We start from the raw sequence: 22,268 nt of genomic DNA on the forward strand, positions 1-22,268 counted from the left end.
TTGCTTGTTATAAGCAGGATGTTGTATTAGTTTTTGTAGTTTTGGGTTGTAGACTCGATGTCTTACAATTCTCTGTTTTGTCATACCAAGTCCCAACAATTTCAGTATGTTGTACATGTTTTTCTTTTTTTAATCTAATTTAAACTAATGCTGTTTTTTATTATGTTTTTTAATCGCCTGTTTTCTCCATTTCTCCAAGGTTTGTCTTTTTATTTCATATTCTGTCATTTTGGGTCCAACATTGAAATGTGTAGGCAAGTCATTTAAGTGGATTTTCTTAAATTTAAATTGATATGTTTCTTTTCAAAAATATTTAGCAGGCCCCACTTGTTTTTAATCTTGAAATTTTCTACCTTGATTGTGTTTAGTTTAATAGTGTTTTTTTTTTTTGGTCTTTTTTATGTTTACTGGACCCATGGGGGACAAGTGTAGTCCACTGAATGGGCCAGCCAGTTACAACAACAAATACATAAATTACCATTGTTTTAGGGAAGTTCTGCATGTAGCACTTTCGAAATCTACGATATGAAAGCCCAAAACATAAGCTTTTTTTTAGTACAAGAATCAGTCAAATCACTCATGTACATTTCAAGTTACTGAATTTTAAACACAACCGCCGTTTTAAGTTCTGTCCACGGATCACAAGAAGGTACGTATTCTTTCAGCAAAACAAAAACAAATCACGTAGCGATGTGTGTGAATCGCTTTCGTATTGCTGAAAGAACGCACACCTTTTGAAAAGTACAAGAGTGTGTTGAATGATTCTTGTACTAAAAGAAAGCTTATGAATTGGGCTTTCAGACCCTAGATTTTGAAAGTGCTACATGCAGGACTTCAATAAAACAATAGTCCGACATTTGGGTTTCGCTTTTTTGACGCACTCTGTATATGTTTGCTGAAAGCATCCGATACAAAACAAAAAAACAGCACTCATCATATTATCAGCCAACCAAGCGATTAATCTAAAATCTTCAAAATTCCCATCAGATACATGAATTACAAGCACTTGAACAGCTTGCCGGTTTTGTTTCCCATTCGATACAGATTGAGATCAAGTTGAGTGATGATGCCATGGATTTGGTAACGACTGTCAATGGGACCGTTGTCACACCCACTGCTCAAGGTAAGGCCGATCTCTAAAATCACCAAAGTGCAGTGGGCCGGTCAAAGCAAGTTTCGTTTAACTGCTGGTCTATCGGTAACCTTTTCCATCTAAAATGATAATAACAGTGGCATCTTATTAAGCGCAACAGGTCCATCACTAAGTGATGCTCATGGCGCTATACAATGAGTAATTATACAAACTACAAAATTGATAAAATGCTAAGTCCTAATTAACACATATCATTTGCAAGGTACAAGCCGAAGAGGAGATTAGAGTGTGAACAGGTAGGTTTTGAGTTCTAGTTTGAAGGAGATCGAAGAGGGAGCTTGACGGATAGAGAGGGGTAGGTTGTTCCATCCACAGAGTGGGGCCTGCGTGAGAGAAGCTGTGGCCACCCAAAGAGTGTTGGGATCTAGGAACTTGAAGAAGGGTGGAGTCTGATGATCAGCGTGGGGGTGGTATGCCAATATTGAGTTTTGTAAGTATGAGGAGCCATGGACTTCGTGGTAGACCAACAACAGAACTTTGAAGGTTATGCGTCTTCGAACGGGCAGCCAGTGAATCGACTGAAGAAAATGTGTTATTTGACACACTTTCTTGGTGAAGATGACTAGTCCGGCTGTAGAATTCTGGAGGCGTTGCTGTTTATTTAGCTGCTGTACGTACGCACCATTTGAACCCAGCTGAGGGCTATGCCAGGCTGTTTTCATCCACGTCTTCCTCAAATACATGCGAAAATGAACATGCATTCTTATTAGGCTCTATGTTATTATTTTCTCGTAGGATTGCAGTTTGAAAATCTTCAGGTAACGAGGGCGGAGAATCCAATCAAAGTGAGCGTCATGTATTCTGAATACGTCACCTTTACCGTCGGGGTGAACAACAGCATGGCCGACATCACAATCCTTTTCAACGAGGACTTCAAAGGAAAAACAAAAGGAATTCTAGGTATGGCTCATACCACGACGGATTTATGTTCATCCCATTTACAATGGCACTTGCTCTGGATAAATCTGATCTAGAAAATATTTTGTCAGAATTTATCACTGAAACTATTTTGTGGGTTGAATCAATTGAGATGACAATGTTTTTACTTAGTGACAGTCCCAAATTCTCCCACGCACTCTAGATAGGTTGGTTTAAGGTGCTAAGTTTAACCGATTTGATAAATCTGCTCAGGTGTGTGGGATGACGACCCAAGCAATGATGTGTTGACGCGTAATGGCACTCTGCAAACAGGCTCTGGAGACAATGGAGAGCTGGTGGAGAGGGACTACTTCGAATTTGGCCAAACATGTAAGAAAACATCCAAACCCCTCACGAAAAATGTAATTTTAAGTGTGGACGGCTTGTCATTGTATGATTGGTGTAACATTTTATCTGTTTCTAGAGAAATTAGTGTAATTTTGGCGTGATAATTTCAGGGCGAGTTGTGGAGGAAGACTCTCTGTTCTTCTATCAGTCTCCTGATGAAAGCTATGACTCCTTGAACGACCCCAACTTCACTCCAGACTTCCTGCAAGATTTGATCGACAAGGCACAGCCGGGCAAATACAACGAGGCCAAAGCGGTCTGCGGATCAAGCAAAGTGTGTCTGTACGACTCCTTGGCTCTGAATGATACCAGCATCGGTATGGCTACATCGGCACTCAATGAGGTGAACATGGAAAACATGGCAATCGCGAGTAAGTACATAATTATATACACAGCACTTGATTGAAGTATTAACTAGTTTAATTGACGTTGCACCTGTTCGCAGGTCCCAGAGGGCCAGCCTACAGTTCTCGTTGCACCTGTTTAATACTATTATAATAACGGGTTCTTATATAGCACTTTTAACTAAGATCAAAGCGCTTTACATTTTTTATCACCGCTGATCATTGGGCCAATTAAACATTCCAAATACCATCTCAGCTCCCTGGGGAGTATACAGCTCGATGCAGCCCGTTAGGCGCAAGGAAGCTAGTTCAACCACAATAACCATCTCTGCCCTAATAGGTACACATTTACTCCTAGGTGGGGAGAGCAATGAGTGACAAAGTGCCTTGCCTAAGGGCACACGCACCATGACCCCAGGACGGACTCGAACCCACAACCTGCACCTTTACCCCAGACCAAAAATCCAATGCCCTTAACCACTGACGCACTGTCTAACTCATGCCACTAGTAAGTTACACCTGTTTGAGTCTCAACTATTTGACTCAGATGATTACGTATACAGACAGTCTCAACAAAATGGTACAATCAAAAACGATATTTTTTCAATATTAAATCTCAACATAAGTAAGTCGTTTTGAGCATCACATTAAAGAAAACAGACAAGGCTTTCCAACACTTTTTGTTTCATCTCATTTGCTTTTTGTCAATCCAGAGATAACTCCAGTTTACTGCGGAACAGAAAAATCGAGTTTGTGCCACTTTCTGGTAGCAATCTTTTGTGAGCTTCAAGACAGCATGGCACAGTACTCGAAACAACTCTGCCCATGCATAAAAGTGGCACAAAATCGATTTTGGTGTATCGCACTAAATGGATTATATCTCTGAATTGACAAAAGCAAATAAGATCAAACAAACACTATTGGAAAGCCCAGTCTTTGTTCGTTAATATTATGCCACGTAAGAATGACTTATTTTGAAATTTCATATTTAACAAATTTTTTTCTGATTGTAGCATTTTTTTTTTTAGACAGGCGCTGTAGACCTCTTGCACGAAATTGGTATGATACAAGCTTTAAAGCCTGCTTAGTGTTGTGTTCTCTTATTTGCTATAGGCGTGGGCGGGATAACGTCATCCGATGAAAACATATATTCCTTTGCACACTGCTTTTCATCGGTTGCTATGTGTTACAATTCCGCACTCCGGACTCAAGAACCATTGAGTTTCAGGAAAATGTGTCTGGGAGCTAGATAAGCCAATGTAAAACATCCCTGATGTCGCCGCCCTTCTATTGGTGTTACGTAAACGTTCTCTGTATTAAAGGAAAGTGGTGGGAGACCAGCTGTTGCATTTTTAAGATTTTTTTTTCAAATTCCCTATTCTTTCCAGCCAATTTCCCACCAAACATAACGCTTGTGGGCTCCATCGAAGTTATTGTGGGCAAGAACTTCATCCTGCAACTGGAAGCAGTGGATCCTGACGGCGATGACGTCACTTTCGACTTACTTGAGATGGTACCAGGGGCAGCCATCTCAGCCTTAGGTTTGTAAACAGGCAATGTATTGATTTCATTTCAAAGCTTGTACAATGTATTTAGTTTAAAAATTCAGTATCAAATTCATAAAATTCTAATATACTCCAACATATAGTGATTGGTTGTGGTGACCACTTCAATATGGGATTTGAACCAGGCAACAGATAAGCTAATATGCTTCTTCTTGTTTTCAATGTATTCCAAAAGGTCGATTTTCTTGGACACCAGAGAACAAGACTAAAGTGAAGATCGGCTTCCTAGCAACAGATGGAAAAGCGAGTGCCACACTGGAACCTATCGTGAAGCTCTGTGACTGTCAGAATGACGGCACCTGCCTGTTTGATCAGTACGCGAGTGGGGTGAACATCGTTCAGGACCGATTTGGGGTAGGTTTTTTTTTAATAAAAGTAAAACAGTAACCACCACTGTCCAATATAGATTGATCTGCCACTACGCATGGGCAACGGCACATGCGCCAAACTGCATGCTCGAGCTCGCTTCACGCACACTTGCACGCATCTCGAACAATAAGGACGGCGGTTTATTGGTCAAAGTGTCATGGTGTAGGGCTTATTGGATCTGTTTTATCACATCATCACTATTCGTGATCTTGATCCAAACGAAAAGTGAAGGTTTAGAAAACACGCAGTGCAATTCTCGAGAACAACAAAGGCGTAAAAAATTGCTACTGTATGTTGGTTCATGAGATCAAAGTTGAATGGGGCTTGTTTTATTGCGTGTAGGTGGTGTTATGCCAATGTGAGCCTGGCTGGTCGGGAGAGTTCTGTGAAGAGAACTACGACGCGTGCGCAGACAACCCATGTTTCCTGAATGTTGATTGCGTGGATGAGGATCCACCCTCGTTGAACAGCACCTGCGGACCTTGTCCAGCGGGACTTGAGGGGGACGGGAAATCGTGTCAAGGTCAGTCAGGAATGCCTACAGTTGTCCAGAGTCACGGACAATGCTGGGGCAGGGTGGAGATAACCCTAAAGGAGCCGGGGCGGAATCCGCCGCCCCCCCCCCCCCCCTCAACTTTTTTTCTGCGATAGCATTAAAAAAAAACAATTTCGCGACCAGAGGTTGCCGCGCAGCAGAAATATTTCCGGAGCTACATGTACGCACTGTGAAAACTGTTTTCCCCATTTTTAGTGTACACAAAACAGAATTACCATTCGTGCATAATTATGGATAATTAATTAGCCATAATTCCCAAACCCTCTGACCTATAGTCATGAATTTTTGGGGGTATGTTTATGATAAGCTGTTCTTTGCATGTACCGAGTTTCATAAATTTGTCGTCACTCGATGGCCGAGATCATCGCTGAGAGATGGTCAAAATAGCCCGGCCCTTTTAGGGTTAAGGGATGTCACACCATTGGTCGTTTGCGTCGCCCAAATCATTGTCTGGTCAGCAAAATCTGGAGCGATGTGCCGCAATGAAGAGCACCTTTCATTTCCAAATAGTGTTCAAGATATTCTGTACTGAAAAGCTTCCAATTAGTCCTATGGTAGGGCCTACTCAGCATCCCTTCCCATCCCCTTTTTTAGAATTTGGCTGAATGGCAGCCATAACCTAGAAAAAGGGATTTTATTAATGAGACTAACACCGGTAAACGACCACTAACAGGTATCATATTAGCATTAAACATAGTAATTTCGAAACCCTGTACTAGATTGCCGATTACGAACGAAAATTCAAGATGGCAGCCGAATATTAAAAGGACGAAAGAAAAGAACGGAAGTTACTGATCTGGTGAAAATGCTTTAAATACTGGAACAGCTATAGAAAAAATGCCAAAGACATGCAAGCCCGTTGTGTGGTCACATACAGGTTTTTTTTTATCAAAACTGCTCCTGCACTGAATGGTTGCTTTCAACTTTATGCACAGAATATAAGCCCAGGTTGCGGTACGCCCTTAGTCCGCCATCTTTATTCTTGAGGTTCCTCATCCACTCCTCACTAATAAGTGTGTTGGGTCTGGTCATCAGAAACCCCGTTCTCTTGATAATTCAACATGAGAACGGGGTTCGAATTTCCCTTCCAGTGGTCTTCTCCCCCAACTCATGGGGGTTGTATTTGTGTGCTGAGTCCACAGAGTAGCACATGTCACCACATTGATGGTTTCAAGAAATGGAATTTGAAGACTGATTGTAATTTCCCTTTTTTGTCTGCATCTGTCTGCAGATATTGATGAGTGCGAGCTGTACAGAGACCAGCCAGCCAGCGGTGGCGGACTGGGCTGCGACCAGAACTGTCACAACATCCTCATGAACTTCACGTGTAGCTGCAATGCTGGATACTTACTGCATGAAGATGGGAAGCAATGCATTGGTAAAATTAATCCAGACGTCAGTCTTTGATTGACTTTTGTCTCGTATGGTGAATTCTAAATTAGTGGAGTAATAGGAGGACACAACTTGATGTGCATTTCCAATCGTAGCGGTACGCCATTAACCCTAAAAGGGCCGGGGGCGGAATCCGCCCCCCCCCCTCAACATTTTCCGCAATAGCCTCTTTTTTTCGCGACTCGAGCTGTTATGACTGTTTAGCCTCGAGCTTTGCGCATCTTTTGATACCAAAAACATAAAAATTGGACCACGGGTTGCCGCGTAGCGAAACGTTTTCCGGCGCTACGCGCCGTGAAAACTGAATTTTCCCATATACCTCATGTACACAGAGCAGAATTGCCATTCGTAAATATGAATAATTAATTAGCCAAATTCCAAAACCCTTTGACCTATAGTCATGAAATTTCTTGGGTATGTTTAGGAAGAGTTGCTCTATGCATGTACCGAGTTTCAAAAATTTCGTCACTCGATGGTCGAGATCTTACGGGGGGCGGAATCCCCCCCCCCCGGGCTGGGAGATGGTCAAAATAACCCGGCCCTTTTAGGGTTAAGGAGGTCCACCTAAGTTATTAGATTTAAGGACGGCAAGGCAACGGAGACAAACTGAATGAAAACATGAGTCAAAATGAACGTTCAAAAACTTGTTCTTTCACAAAGATGTGTTGTAAAGTTTAATTCGAGATGCAAAACAGGTGGTGACCAAAAATTGGACACATAATCGGCTGAGTGTTCCCTAACTTGGCGCACTTAAATAAATCTGTAAAAAAAATCCAAATGAGCATTTAAGAATTTCTGTAAAATTGATAAATTCTGATAAACCATTATGATTTCTACTTAATACGTACCCAACTAGCAGTTTGTCAGTTTTTTTGTTTGTTTTTTTTTTTTGGGGGGGGGGACATTTTTAAAGGGTTCACTGTGTACTTCACAATACAATCGGAAAATCACGCCGAAATAAATTGTTCTAACTTTGTAACGGGTAGATAAAGTCTTGATTAATGAACGAGAGTGTTTAGAGCTTGATGAAACTTCACTTTGTGTGAAATTTCAGTTCAAACTTTTGCAAGACGCTACAGGCGAAAAATCAAAGTGCACCACGTTAGAGGCCGCGCCACGTTAGGGCACATCAACAAAACTTGTGTTATTTTTGTGCCAGCGGGACAATGATTCCAGTTTTATAAAATTTACTCTGGATTTCTGTATATGGTAAATTCAAAGGGATATATAGTTAAATTATTATCAAGACATCCAATCCGTTTCTTGAAAAAGGAATGTTAATATAGTAATCCTTACTTTTAGGACACCTCTATTTTGTACAAGTTCTGTTCAAAACTGAATTTTGCAGATGACTGTCCAGTACCAAAGTGACTTTTGCAGGCTAAAGAAGTCCTTTTTCTTCAGACAAACTCATGTCAGTTATAATTTTGAAAGCACTTTCAAAGAAAATGTGACTTTCCCACCTTTTTTGCAGTTCGCCATCTTGCTTTTTAAATTTATTTTCTGTTTGTTATCGTCGTCTTTAACCCCTCATAAATCAAAACCCAGCCCTCTTTCTACAAAATCAAACCTGCTGATATTCAAGAGGTGTCATTGCCAAATGTTCAAATGTGTCAATAAATATCAGAATGTCACTTTTGAGTGTCATTTAGTCAGCTGTTTTGGTGAGTCTTTTAACCTTACATAGGAAAGGGGTCCTAAAAGTAAGGATAACCGTAAATATATACATAATATATACGAGTGGTCATGTTCAGAGATATCTGCTGGTTTTATATTTTCTGGTCCCAGAGTCTTCTTTGTACTTAACTCTCTGACTGACTGACTGACTGACTGACCGACTGTCGCCTGTAAAGTGGGAGTGCTCCCAGGTATACGATAGCTTCCTGTGAAGAGCCGTTCTGAATCATTGAATATAATCTTTTGCTCTGTTGACCAGCATTGTCATGTTCTTCTTTGAGAGTTTCCATTTGCAGTGTTGTAGTCACTCGAGCTAAACAGGAATTATGCACGATCTTCCACAGGCTCTCCAACGACTTCAGGCTTGCCAGCTGAACGAGCAAGTACAGCGCCCCCGGTCCTGGCCGAAACGGAAGGTACTTACTGGCATTTTTTTTTTCTCAAACGTTTATTACAGATGCAGAACCAGAACTAGGGAAACAAAAATTGCTGGTAATATTACACTAATTATTTACCACATTTTCCTCTGACAGAATCAACAACAGCAACCGAGAAAATGTCGACACCCCAGCCAGAAGAAAGGCCCTCTACAGAATCTACTACCAAAGGTAGCAATAACTACCCTTAATTGGCACTAAATAATTCAAAAATAAATTGTACCAACGGTGCTTATAATGGTTACATTATATGCAATAAATTGTGAGTTCACCCGAATTACCTTTCCGTTTGGCCAATGTTCAGTTTTCCATCAATTGTTTAACAGTTGTGTTTTGTGGGCAACTTCAAATTTAACATGTTTTTCTTCGAAAAACTTTTTCTGAATGTGAACAGAAATGTAGAACTGGAAAGAATAGACCGATAAGCTCTGCTTCATGGTGTGTTGACCAATCAAAGATGTTGATGGTGCACAAAAGTCCGACCTGCAAGCACGTGAATGCAGTATGCAGCTAGAGCATACAACTTATTCCGAAAACTGTTTAGCCATTCTGAATAAGATGAATATAATTTGGTGTGCTCTATGATTTACTAGGCGTGCCCTGTTCTTTTTGTTTTCAGGCGTTACAGACGGTTGTCAGTTGTCTGCGTCAAGCTGTTTGAATGGAGGGACCTTTGATTCGGAGTTCTGCGAGTGCGTCTGCCCACTTACGCACTCGGGAATGACGTGTGCTGGTAAAACCTACATGAGTTTTTCCCCTCTTGTTTTCCTAGTGTAGTTTGAAAAAAAGCTGTATTCCCTCGAAGTGATCAGCAACTCTATTTCTGAATGATCATTGCTAATACGTATTTTTTTGTATAGAGGTTTAAATTCAGTTGTATTGCAGACCGGTAGATTTGTGGACAAGTAATTTTTTTTACACCATTACAAATTTGAAAATCACCAAGTGGTTTTCTTGTGGATGGTTTTTAAACCTATATTTTTTTGCAATCTTAGTAAGAGCAGAATAGAGTTATGTGAGTGCAGACTCCTTGACTACTCGCAGCGTATTATTGTTTTGAAAAAATATGTATAGATGCTATGGTTATGTTCCATTGCAAAACGTCTTGGACAAGGATTTTATGATATGTATAAAGCAATGCACTAAATGCCAGTATGCTTATTATGCCTTTGCATTGCAGTTCCCGAGGTCAAACATTACTTCAATTTTAGAGGCAAAAAATGGAGTGACAAGCTAAACATGTTTTATACCCACACTGATATTTCTTTTCTTGGCAGATGAGAATCGCTGTCTTTCCAGCAACAGATGTGGGAATGACCAATACTGTTTACCAAGCAATGATCCGTCGGGATTCACTTGCCACTGCAATATCATCCAAGGATTTGTCGAGGGTGATTCTGGTCAGTGCCAACGTAAGTAATTCAACTGATTAAAGAAATCATATTGTAATGTAACGTAATATAAATGTAACGTGATATAAATGTAATGTAATAGAAATGTAACTTTTCGTGTGGTATGTATCATGGTAATGCTATTTAGAGTAACTTTTCATTATGATATAAGTAACAGTAATGTTAAGGCAACGGGGCAATATTGAGACATTCCAATAGACTTGTGCACAAATTGTTTTCCAACTTAAATGTGCCCTATCCCAATTTTCCATAAATCCTGTTTACACGAATTTCGGTATTTTTACTTATTGGACCACGAGCAACAAAAATAACTCAATTGCGACGATAAAATAGGGGCCAAAAATAGGGAGACACCAAGGTGTCTCCTTATTTGGTTGATGTCTCCCCATTACCAAAACAAATAACTACGTGTCTCCTTATTGACCTATTTAGAAAAGTAACAGTAAGGCAACAGTAATATAACGCTATCTTTAGTTGTAAAGTGCATTGAAAAGTTAATGTAATGCGCTTTATTCCACTAAATGTACCATAAAGAAGACTTGTTATCGTAATTTCTTCGAACGGTGGGAGGCATCGGTCATTACGGAGACATTTACATGTCTCCCTAATGTCACAGCCCCCCTTTTTTCTGTCGCAATTAGATTATATTTGTTACGTGGTCTAATTAGTAAACATACCGAAAATCGTGGCCTTATTGGAGCGACAATTTGGTGTCGCCCTATTGTTGAAACAACCCTTAGGACAAGGATCGATTCCTCGTCGTCCAATCAGCCTAAATACTGAATTTCGTGGGGAAAGGGATCAGGTTAACTCGGGTTAGGTGACAGTTTAGGTTTGGGTGCACGTCTACGAGAGTGTCACCCCATTAAAGCATTAGTAAGAATCATTCCTGTTATATTATTATCGTTATTCCTACAAATGTACTATTAGGGAGACACGTTAGCGTAGAAACGTCGATAGTAGGGAGACACGGGCTTAATAAGGAGACACATAGGTGTCTCCCTATTGGTGCAGCCCCCCCTTTAGAGGCAAAATTTTGCTGTCGAAATTAGGTTATATTTGTTGCTCGTGGTCTAATTAGTAAAAAATACCGAAATTCGTGGGAAAAGGACAAGGGAATATTGGGTTAGGGCACATTTTAAAAATCGGAACATTTGTGTGCACAAGTCTATGGGAAAGTCTCCCTATTACCCCATTGTAATTATTATTATTATTATTGTTATTACATCGAGGTCAAGACGCAGTTGTTTTGCATAATTAATCGCCGAATCTGCTCGCATATCATAGACTCTTGCTGTACAAGACGACATTCCATAGAATACTAAAATATCTGACCATCGCATATTCTCCCATAATTACACTGTAAAAAGTAGACCCCTTAAAAACTGTGGTCTCATAGATAGCAATAACCTTACATTTAGTTTGTGCCAAACAATTATTCCAAAAAAAAAAAAGGATTAATGTATTGCACCCAGTGACACTCAACAACGTTAGATTTTCTTTTCTTCCAGGGTACCCATCCAAGAATGTCGTGATTACTGCTCGTATGAACTTCAACGAAGCCTTCAAAAACCCAACGTCGAAAGCATTCAATAAAACTGCAGCCGTGTTTGCGAAGGCAGTAAGTAAATTACATATCTCTTGTTTCCTCAGCCAGAAAAACCTAAGTCCTATACCAGAGAGGTGCTGCCAGGATCAAAACATTGATAATTAAAATAATAATAATTAACATTTATATAGCGCCCCAAATCCATAATATGCTTTTAGGCGCTATACACATTAAAAAGATAAAGTAATTACAATTAATATTTTTAAAAAGGTGAACGTGATCAATACATAAAAGTACATTAATAGTCCAGCGAGGAAAAATTAGCCAAAAAGACTCTTTTTGGCATTAAGCCATTAGAAATCATTTTGTTTTTTATTTACATTATAAACCCAGCCAAAAAAAAAAAAAAGCCTGCTTAAAAAGGTATATATCAATACATTTAACCAAAAAAAATACGTTATAAACCCAGCGATTAAAAAAAACATTATCCTATGAATTAAGAAAGGCCTGCTTAAAACTTTTCAAACCCGACTTAAAACTTTGAACACTGGTAGACTCCCTAAGGTTAATTTCAAGCTGGTTCCACAGGCGGAAAACATTCTCTTACCTGCAGAAACCAGCCTGGCATTAGGGCAATGTAATTGAGACGTGTCCAGCGCAGAACGAGAAAATATAGTTGGAACTCTAGTACTTAGCAGATGACACAAATAATTGGGAGCACAACCATGGAGACACTTAAAAGCCAAGAGACAAACTTTAAATATCACCCTGTACTTGACTGGCAACCAGTGCAATTGCATGAGAGCTGGGGGTGATGTGATTATACTTTTTTGTACCAGTGAGCAGCCTGGCTGCAGCATTCTGAACCCTCTGCATAGAGGCCAGGGACGGTGGAGGGAGACCTACTAGAACAGCATTACAATAATCAGTACGAGAAGTTTGATTTTACTTATGTTGTACAAGTGATACATAGCAGAACGAGACACATTCCTAATGTGGGATTGCATATTCATGTTCATGTCAAATGTCACTCCAAGACCCTTCTTGGATCCTGCGGTGATATCGTACTCTCCTATAGGCCCTCACTTATTTGGATTCGTTATTTTAGGTCAATTCAGTCAGGAAGCAGCAGTTTCATTCATGTTTAAATAAATACATAAAACGTTAACCACATTTGTAACAACGTCAGTTGTGATTTGTCTGAATATTTTATTACACAAAATGCAGAGCGATCATTTTTTTAGATTTTGACAAGATTCACATACAAAATGGGTTACTTATGAACATTTGTGGTAGATTTGTACATGACAGATTTTCACAGATTTTGAACAATCCGACGTTAAATGTCTATGGTCAAAATTGATTGTCTTGCGTTCTAATCTGACTGTCGTTTCAAGATGAAGCAGGCACTGGTCTCAGTATCACGATCTCATTGTAAAAATGGCGGTAACTAATAACATCAAGGTTTGAAGTATATTAAAAGAGCATTGTTTCCCAGGTTGTGCTAGGCTTTTGTCTCTCAGATTATTATCAGTAATAACTCATTAGCACCTGTACTAATTGTATTCTAACGGATTTAATCAATGAAGAGCGCTTGGGCAGTTTTGGGCAGTGTAATGGTTAAAAAATGTAAAACATCTTTTCACAGCTCATGTTTGACATTTTTTACTCCTAGATTTTGAAGACTCTTAAAGAAAACCCATCAACCAATGACGTTTTGTCGGTGGTAGTTCCTTTAATGGAGGAGGGCAGTGTTGTCATCAGATCTGTAGCACTGTTTGAAACTGCTGCACCGTCCAACGCCATTTTACGTCAAGTGCTGGCAAGCAGTGATACACTGACTGATGGCAGTACAGTCATTGACATTGTTCAAAACTCGATCCTTGTGGATGGTAAGTTGATATTAAAAACTACTGTTGTATAAAATAATCACTTTAGAATCGTTAAAGCATGGTTAGCCGCGTGAAAATCGACACACATAATACTAGATTACGACTTTATGCTTGTTATTATGGCAGCAGTTATTTCCAATAAACGACAGTCACATAAAATATCACTTTAAAAATGAAATTGTATTTCTTGTGAAGCTTTAAAACTAATCCTATGAGAAATTTTTATTTTAAATTTCCGTAATGCCATCAAGTTAAATTTTAGTTCTTTACCGTACTTAAATTTAACAAATAAACATCATGAAGGCAAAACAAGTCACCGAAATATGGGGTAGGTTGCTGACAAGTTCAATTGCAGTAGGCGAATTGTATCAGGTATAATTGCTAGATTCTGAACATATTCCACCTGGAATCTTTCCAAAGTAAAGTGCTGATAGCTGCACTGTGGGAAAATTAAAAATGACAGAAAAGCTGCTCTGAATCCGTAATCCACACTTTAATTGGCCCGTTACTGGAGGATTTGTTACACACGTTACCCTGGATATTTCAATGAGGCGACGCATCAGTGAGACCAGCTTTGCTAGTCTCGATAGCTGCACAGTGGGAAAATTGAAAATTACAGAAAACCTGCTCCGAATCTGCAAGTAATACACACTTTAATTGGCCTGTTGCTGGAGGATTTGTTACACACGTTACCCTGGATATATTCAATGATGCGACACATCAGTGAGACCAGCTTTGCTAGGCTTGACTTGTCTTGTGATTGTTTTTATGATAGATGAGGCAATAGACTGTGTACCGACTTACTGCATGAACGGTGGGACGTGTGAGACGTCGGGTATCTTTCCTTATAAGAACTACGCATGCAGGTAAAGAATGCACGACTTAAGGTCCTTCCCTTTAACTTGGTTCCCTCTTAGCTAATGATTAGGACACATCAAGCTCTTTATGCAAAAGCATTTTTTTAAATATAGCGTGGCTAAAGCAGGATCCCACACATTTGAAAAGCCTTTTCGCGTTACGTTGCGATATGGTAGTATACGTTTTCTTCTTAATCTTTTTAGTGATAGCTTTAAACAAGATAATTTCTAAAAAGTAAGAATCAATCTTTTCGATATTTCAAGCACGTATAAAAAGCATTGACAAATAATTGTAAGGTGTTACTTACTTTGAGACAAAGCATATTTTGCGGCGTAAAGCAACATTTCTACTATATTTTAACTTGCCATTAGAGGACACAAACTTGCTCAATTCAATAAATAGGTAAATTGTGGAAGCAAAGTAAAGGTCGTGAGGCCTGCAAGTGCAGTTCCGTTGTGGCATTCGCTGTTATCCTAACAAACTAAAATCAGTTGATGATGAGCTTGGTGTACTAACTTCAAATGGTATTTTTGCATTGAGTGTTTCCTATCTGTAGAGTTTTCCAACCAGTTTCCATTTACTTTAAAGAGAGGCCTCTTGTTTTGAGCCTGAAGAAGATATTAAGCAGCCTTGAGTACACAATCTTTAATCAGTTAAATGAATTGACTTATATTTTCAGTTGCCCTGAGTCTTTTACCGGTCAGCGATGTGAGTCTGACGTGGTGCCACCTCCAGAAGGTAAATGGGTTGTAGTTTTTCCATCAAGTCATAGCTATTTAGTTGGGCCGACTAACAGATGAATGTATACCATGTTTCACGACAAGGAATAACTCGGTTGGATGTATGCAGTTCGACCATCTGATGACTTATGAAAGCTTCGAACAGTTGGATCACATTAAATCACATAACCTAATTAACGTATCAGTCTATTTTCTTTCTTATTTTCCAGATGGATTGTCCACATTGGCCCTGGTTTTGATCATCATTGGGTCGATCACTTTGATCCTCGTGGTGGTAGCCATGCTCCTCTTCTTTTGTCTGTACGCAAAGAGCCAACAGTCCAAGGCATCTTTGCAAAGTCATCTCAACCGCAGTAGGTCTAGGGTTGCCCCACAGGATGACAAAGGCAGTGATAACATTGGATCTCAGTCCACGGCACACGATGGTAACGTGCACTGTAGTGTGTCAGTTATAGGTGATGAAGTTACAAAGTCAAATCATTCGATGGACGGCATCAGTCACCCACCGTACATCCAGCAGGTAATTTTCAACATTCGAAACTTCCCTTGGGTCTAATTATCCCACTCATAATATTCACTTCAGTTCAATTATTTCAACAAAGGATAGGTTTGAAAAAATGTTGCTCTAAAAAGAAATAGAGGCGAGAATAAATGGTTCTCGACATTTCGAGATAGTGTATTTGTCCACCCTCCAAGAATCATTGTCTCAGAGCACCACAAAAGCTCTCTGCGGTATGTCAATTCGGGTGATTCACAATGCAGTGCGCCACCAACAGTTTACCATGGAGAGTACATTTTTCCCAGTGCATTGTGGGAGATGGTCGACAAATTCGCAGCGCAGGATATTTGAAATTGTTAAAAAAAATTCTGGTCAGTAGTTTCGTTAGCGTATGATTCGAGTTATGTTTGCCCTTTTATTTTCTTTTATTAATATGGTATCTTAGGGCGCTATATGCCCAAATCTATAACAAGTTAGCTAAACTTACACTCATTTAAATGGCCGTTTTTTTGTCGACCGTATGCTTGAAAAATGGACCATCCACGGCAAACGCTTGGTGACGCACTGCATTGTGAATCGCCCGAATTCCATGGTGTACCTACAGACCCGTCTTTTATAATACATTTCTACCATGAAAATCATATTTATTTATTTTCTGACTTTTTCGTTTGAAGTATTCATTAATAATTAAGACTTGCACAAGAAGAGATATCAAAGAGACATAATGTTGATAAATTGCAGAAAAAAATTCTTAAAAGTCAATGTTTAATTTTTCGGGGTTTTTTTTGGAAAACATGAAGGCTTTTAAAGTGGTTTAAAATTGCATAAAGAGTTTCAAAACTTGTGCCGCCCTGTTGAAGCATCAGAAAAGAAAAATTTAGAAAAATGCATTGTATATTTTTCTTGTAAGACTTGGTAAAGTGTACTGGTTTAACCCCAGAAAAATAACAATAAATTCAAAGTGCACTTCTCCTCTTTGTATCCTGTTTTAAGCTAATGACTATTGAAAGTGCTATAAACATTAACAACATGCCCATTGTAACCGTTTTAGTCGCTTTTTGTTAAAAAACGAGTTTGAAAGAAAATTTGACAGAACGGATTTGAAAAACTAAAAATGGTACATTTGTTTAAAAAAAGCTTCAATCTTTTCAAACAAGCCTTTGCAAAATTGGACGGGTTGCCTGGTCTAGGTGCTGAGTTTCATTAGGAATAGAACTTCATCGCGACGCAACCGCGTTTTGCCTGAAAAAAAATTATGCAATTTCATAAAATGTTTATGTAAATATAGATTGTTTATAATGTTATTTGAACCTTAAAGGGAAAATACAACATTTGCAATAAAAATAAATAAAATGATCAAGTTTTTACGAAATACCTTACAGGATGTTGGTAAATGACAGTCTAAAGCATCCTGTAAAATTATGGCATCTGGTGTGAAGTCATTTTCAAGAAAATTGTATTTTCGGCCGACCACCGTAGGAAAAACCTAACTATTTTTCACTACTGCTCCAAATTTACCATTTTTTCAGTCCAATTTTGTTTGCTAATTGGTTATATGTTCATGAATGGGTGCAGGTCAGCTAGACTGGTTCCCTTGGCGTACAATTTTCCGGCATCTGTAAATTGATCCATTTCATCTTCAGTGGAGTCAGGGAACCAGACTACTTGAACATTTTTGTTGTTCTTGGTTTTTCCAGCATTTTCGAAAACAAAACTTCAAACATGTCAGTGTAACAATAATTTGATTTATTATACTAACCCCTCAAATAGTTCATTTCTTAAAATTAAAGCATAAGCCAATGATGTACATTCCCTTTAATGGATCTATTTAAAAGTGTATTTCTAGTAATTCATGGGAATTTCATTTTGGCAGATTTTTGATGAATCTGACAGATTTTCGAAGTGCATTTAGCAGAATGTAGCCATGACCTGTTGGTCATCCTGACTGCATGCCTCTTTCTTTCATTCACAGGGTTTGGCAAGCCGTGAAGCGTTTGTTAGGCCTCATATGGTGTCAGGCATGGAGAATCGCAGTGACAATACAGCATGTAAGTAAAGTACATAACTTTGCCAGTAGACCGGTCATTGGGCCAGCTGGATCACTGCGCGCGTGGGCAACAACACATGGATGGCGTGGGTGGCGTAGTGCGTAGAGCGCTCGCCGGTAGATCTCATCTCATCTGTCGCCTGGTTCCATTTCTGGCTCAGGGGCCAATTTCACGGCGCTGCTAAGCACAAAAATATGCTTAGCACAAAAAAGTCTGGCTTATAAAAGCAGGTTACCAGCCAAAACTCCACGTGATGTATATTTTGCCTGTTTTAAGTATTCAGCTGTTGTTTGCTTAGCATGAAAATCACATGGAGTTTTGGCTGGTAACCTGCTTTTATAAGCCAGACTTTTTTTGTGCTAAGCAAATTTTTGTGCTAAGCAGCGCCGTGAAATTGGGCCCAAGTCACAATGAGGAAAGAGGAGCTGTTCGTTGATTGTCCTGTACCACAAGGGGTTTTTTTGTACGGGTTCACCGGTTTTCCTCCCTGCGACAAAATCAAACACTTCGACCTGGCTGTGCTCCGTGATATCACATGGAGTGGTATGGTGGCTGCCTAAGGCGGCTTTACACGCCACCGGCTCGACCACGTTGTACCCGCGTCCTTAATTTGCAGTTCAGCTTCTGCTGCGAATAAGGGCGATTTTCCACCATGCAGACTTATTTGAATATTGGACATTAATCAGAACTGTGATAGGACTGTGAAATTCTTCCTTATATTTATGGCATAGGCCTACTGCATACAGAAAATGTAAAATTATCTATAGTAATTAGAACCCCCCCCCCCCTCATAAAAATGCTTCCAAAACAAAAAGTGTCAATTGTGAAAACCTGACTAATGGTGACAGATGATTTCAGAATACCTGATTTAACAATGCCTATTTAAAAAGGCAGATTTCGACTTAAACTCTGTGAATGATTTATGTAAATCACTCAAATACAGTATAAAGGCTTTAAAGGTGCAAATTTGCTTGCAATTGATGCATCATTAGAAATATTGAAAGGTATGACTTCTTGTATTTTCAACAGCTTGATCTGGGTTAGTTCAGCCAGAATCTTTGGTTATTTTTACACCACAGTTCAACCGTTTTATAATATCGGGCAAAAACAAAACCTAGAGGAAACTCGTCATAACCATTTCCATTTCCTTGTCTTACAGAATGACGCCGCTGGACGCGTGGATCGCAATCCTCATGTCTGCTAGATTGACCATGTACCGTACACAGTTCTGAGAGACAGATTGTAAAGATTTGGATTCCCTTGTAATCTGTCGGAAGAAGAAAGCTTTGAATAGTCTATTTTCATCACTTTTAATTGTTAATTTTGCTGGTTCCGTTGAGGTCCATCCTACAGTCCTCTTTGTACTGGATGGACTCACTCACCGTCACTTGTGAGTCGGGCAGTGCTATTATATAGGATTACCCACTTATACCAATAAATGAGCCCAATCTGCCTTGCTCCAGATGCATGGATAGAGCCATTCTGGTTCAATTGAATGTAATTCTGTGGCCTCAGGACCAGCTTTACTAGGTTTGCCGTGTCGTGCATATTATTGCTATTGTAATTTTTCTACTCAGTACATGTTTAAGTGGACACAGTTTAGGGACCACATCCCTACAAAGATACTAGGTTTGCCATGTCGTGCATATTATTGTTATTATATTTTTTCTACTCAGTACATGTTTAAGTGGACACAGTTTAGCGACCCCATCCCTACAAAGATATTAGGTTTGCCATGTCGTGCTTGTTATTATTTTGTTCTACTCAGTCCATGTTTAAGTGGACACAGTTTAGGGACCCCATCCCTATAAAGACACTAGGTTTGCCATGTCGTGCATATTATTGTTATTATATTTTTTCTACTCAGTACATGTTTAAGTGGACACAGTTTAGGGACCCCATCCTTACAAAGATACTAGGTTTGCCGTGTCGGGCATATTATTGTTATATTTTTTTCTACTCAGTACATGTCAATAGTGGACACAGTTTAGGGACCCCATCCCTATAAAAATAGTACGTTTGCCGTGTCGTGCATATTATTGTTATTATATTTTTTTCTACTCAGTACATGTTAAGTGGACACAGTTTAGGGACCCCATCCCTATAAAGATCAAGGTAAAAAAAAAATTGTCTTTTGCAGAAAGGCTAATTTTGGCATGATTAAAATGTGACCTCCGATGATTCACTTGTCATTAGACTGAATCCATATTAACAAAACATGACAATTGTAATTAAAACATGAAAGTAATTTGTTTAATCTAATGTTTTATTTGTTGTATACTCAGGCAAAACAGTATCTCCATAGTTTTGTGTAGTGTCAAACTTTTCTTCATTTTCTTGGTGTAAGTTCCACTTTTTAATTGTTTATCATGTCAAAAAACTTGTTTGGACGATAGTAGTTGCCAATATTTTTTCACCACTTTTTTTTGGGGGGGGGTAATTTTGAAGGACCAATTTTTGTACTGTTCATATGCAATTTTGACAAGAAGTTCCTTGTGTGACAATACAAAAATACAAGGATGGATTCAGGGGGGCCAAAGGGGGCCATGCCCCCCCCCCCCCAAAAAAATAAACATTTGTTTTGGTGGTATGTGAGGTCGCAATAAAGGCAGGCAATGAGTACACTACAATCTTAGTCCTCAAAAATATTGGTTAAAGTGGTCAGGAATTGCCTCAGATCGCACTACAGAGCATCTCGAATCCAACCGAAATTTGGGGCCCTCAAGCGGGCTATGGATATGTTAATACATGTAATTGAAAGGGGACCACTTTCTTGTCACTTCCAATGAAAACAAGTATTAAGATTTTGAATGTATTGTTGCAACACATAGTAATAAACATGAAAACAAGATGAGCTAAATTTCCACTGCATGTTTCCTTTAACCCAGATTCAGCATGACCAGGTGAGAGTGACCCAAGTAAAATGTACACCTTTTCACTTTGATTGTATTTCTGGATCTAGGGACCCAGACGGAATGGCGTAAAAAGGAGTGGATTGAGAAACGGTCAGGCTTTAATGTAATTTATGATTTCATTGAAGTAAAAAACATTAAACAATTTAAATTAATTCTTTCCTGAATGTTGCCTGTTTGGGGGCATACTTTGTGTTATCTATCCAACTGTAAGAATTACACTTTGTAGTTCTATTATACATTGCTAGATACAAGTGCATCAATCAGTAATATTGGTGACTGGCGAGTGAAAACTTTAAGCCATCTTTTGATTTGTTAACATATTGTCAACTGTATTCTAGTCAATTAAAAACATGTGATCTCGTAACCGTATTATTCATTTTTAATTTTGAATACTCAGAAATAAATAATCTATGTAATAAACCTAGAGATTGGAACTTTGTTGGATGTGTTTAATTCTACGCTGTCTCATTACAAACTACTATAATGTCCACATGTTGCTAAATGTTAATCATCTGATAAAGACCAGCAAAGTTTGTTTCTCAAAGCATTGATGTTACAGCTGAAAAGTGGATAACAATTTCCAAAAAAATATTTACGATATCAATGATAAGCTTAAAAGTACAATCCTTCATTTGTAATTTGTGCATTTTGTTCGTTTGAAGCAACAAAAGTACTCAAAATAAATAAGGGTGCTGAACAACTAACGTGAAGATGTTTTAGCTCGGCTTGAGCTGTATATTCCGATTGTATATTTCGATTTCAAATCAAAAGTTGCTGACTCCAGGTGAATTAGAATCGGACAAACATAATTCCCTCGTAGAACGGGCCATTAGTTTGATATAAAAATATGAGTTAGGGGAACTTGCTAGAATTTCACTCCATCAGCGCGATGTCAGTGCCGGCCGAAAGACGCGCAACGCGAAACAATTGATGAGACAGAATAAGAACGAGCTTGGTAAGGTTAATTGCTCGTAGTGACTCTGAATAGAGTCGAAGAATTATTGTAGAAAAGAGTTACGTAACAGCATTCATGTGTATAGCGCGATACTGATGCATCTTTCGTGCAGCTATGAAACACAAAGAAACTCTCCCACTGCGGAAATAAAGATTATGTTTAAAACGCAAAGAGAAAAGCACCTACTGCAACAGCCTAGTGGTTAAGCTGTCTGACAGCGGACCCAGGGTTAGGGGTTCGAACCCGCTTGGCGTCATTTTTTGGTTTTCGATGCCATGCCTGCGGTTCTGTCGTTTAAGAGTATTAATTTCTCGTCGTCATTTACCAACAGCAGTTAGCTCGGTCGGTCGGTAAGCTGACTCACAAGTTGGGACTGTCTGCGAAGTCCAGGTTGGCGTCTGCGTATAGGTACGGGGTTCTTTTGCTGACTCGGCAGCAAGGCTTAGGGTGCCACCTCGTTTCCTCCCTTTATGGTGCCTGACTTTCGAGTTACATGGATGGACAGGGAAGGAGGTGTGGTGGGCCGGGTACCGAGTCCCGGAAGAGTTCTATATGGAAGTCGGTAAGGGGCTCATTGAGTTAGGGTCATAAGTCCGACTCCTGAAGACTTGGCCATCGCCACATAACTTTTTGTTTTATTT

The 22,268-nt window shown here is 39.3% G+C and overlaps 1 protein-coding gene across 1 annotated transcript in view; it reads left to right on the forward strand.

Moving 5' to 3' along the window:
- LOC119720607 overlaps window positions 1–19,961 on the forward strand; it is a 53,660-nt gene extending 33,699 nt beyond the window's left edge. The window contains exons 28-46 of the mRNA XM_038190342.1: window positions 1,045–1,123; window positions 1,889–2,053; window positions 2,285–2,401; window positions 2,530–2,790; window positions 4,152–4,304; window positions 4,504–4,682; window positions 5,040–5,220; window positions 6,485–6,631; window positions 8,667–8,738; window positions 8,856–8,930; window positions 9,379–9,492; window positions 10,037–10,171; window positions 11,683–11,792; window positions 13,396–13,612; window positions 14,388–14,478; window positions 15,150–15,208; window positions 15,420–15,730; window positions 17,682–17,757; window positions 18,917–19,961. Of these exons, the coding sequence (XP_038046270.1) occupies window positions 1,045–1,123; window positions 1,889–2,053; window positions 2,285–2,401; window positions 2,530–2,790; window positions 4,152–4,304; window positions 4,504–4,682; window positions 5,040–5,220; window positions 6,485–6,631; window positions 8,667–8,738; window positions 8,856–8,930; window positions 9,379–9,492; window positions 10,037–10,171; window positions 11,683–11,792; window positions 13,396–13,612; window positions 14,388–14,478; window positions 15,150–15,208; window positions 15,420–15,730; window positions 17,682–17,757; window positions 18,917–18,918 (2,544 nt within the window). The 3' untranslated portion in view covers window positions 18,919–19,961. The remainder of the gene's footprint in view (window positions 1–1,044; window positions 1,124–1,888; window positions 2,054–2,284; window positions 2,402–2,529; window positions 2,791–4,151; window positions 4,305–4,503; window positions 4,683–5,039; window positions 5,221–6,484; window positions 6,632–8,666; window positions 8,739–8,855; window positions 8,931–9,378; window positions 9,493–10,036; window positions 10,172–11,682; window positions 11,793–13,395; window positions 13,613–14,387; window positions 14,479–15,149; window positions 15,209–15,419; window positions 15,731–17,681; window positions 17,758–18,916) is intronic.
- The last annotated feature ends 2,307 nt before the right edge of the window (window positions 19,962–22,268 follow it).

This window comes from Patiria miniata, unplaced genomic scaffold, assembly GCF_015706575.1.
Source record: "Patiria miniata isolate m_02_andy unplaced genomic scaffold, ASM1570657v1 HiC_scaffold_9, whole genome shotgun sequence".
Classification (NCBI taxonomy): domain Eukaryota; kingdom Metazoa; phylum Echinodermata; class Asteroidea; order Valvatida; family Asterinidae; genus Patiria; species Patiria miniata.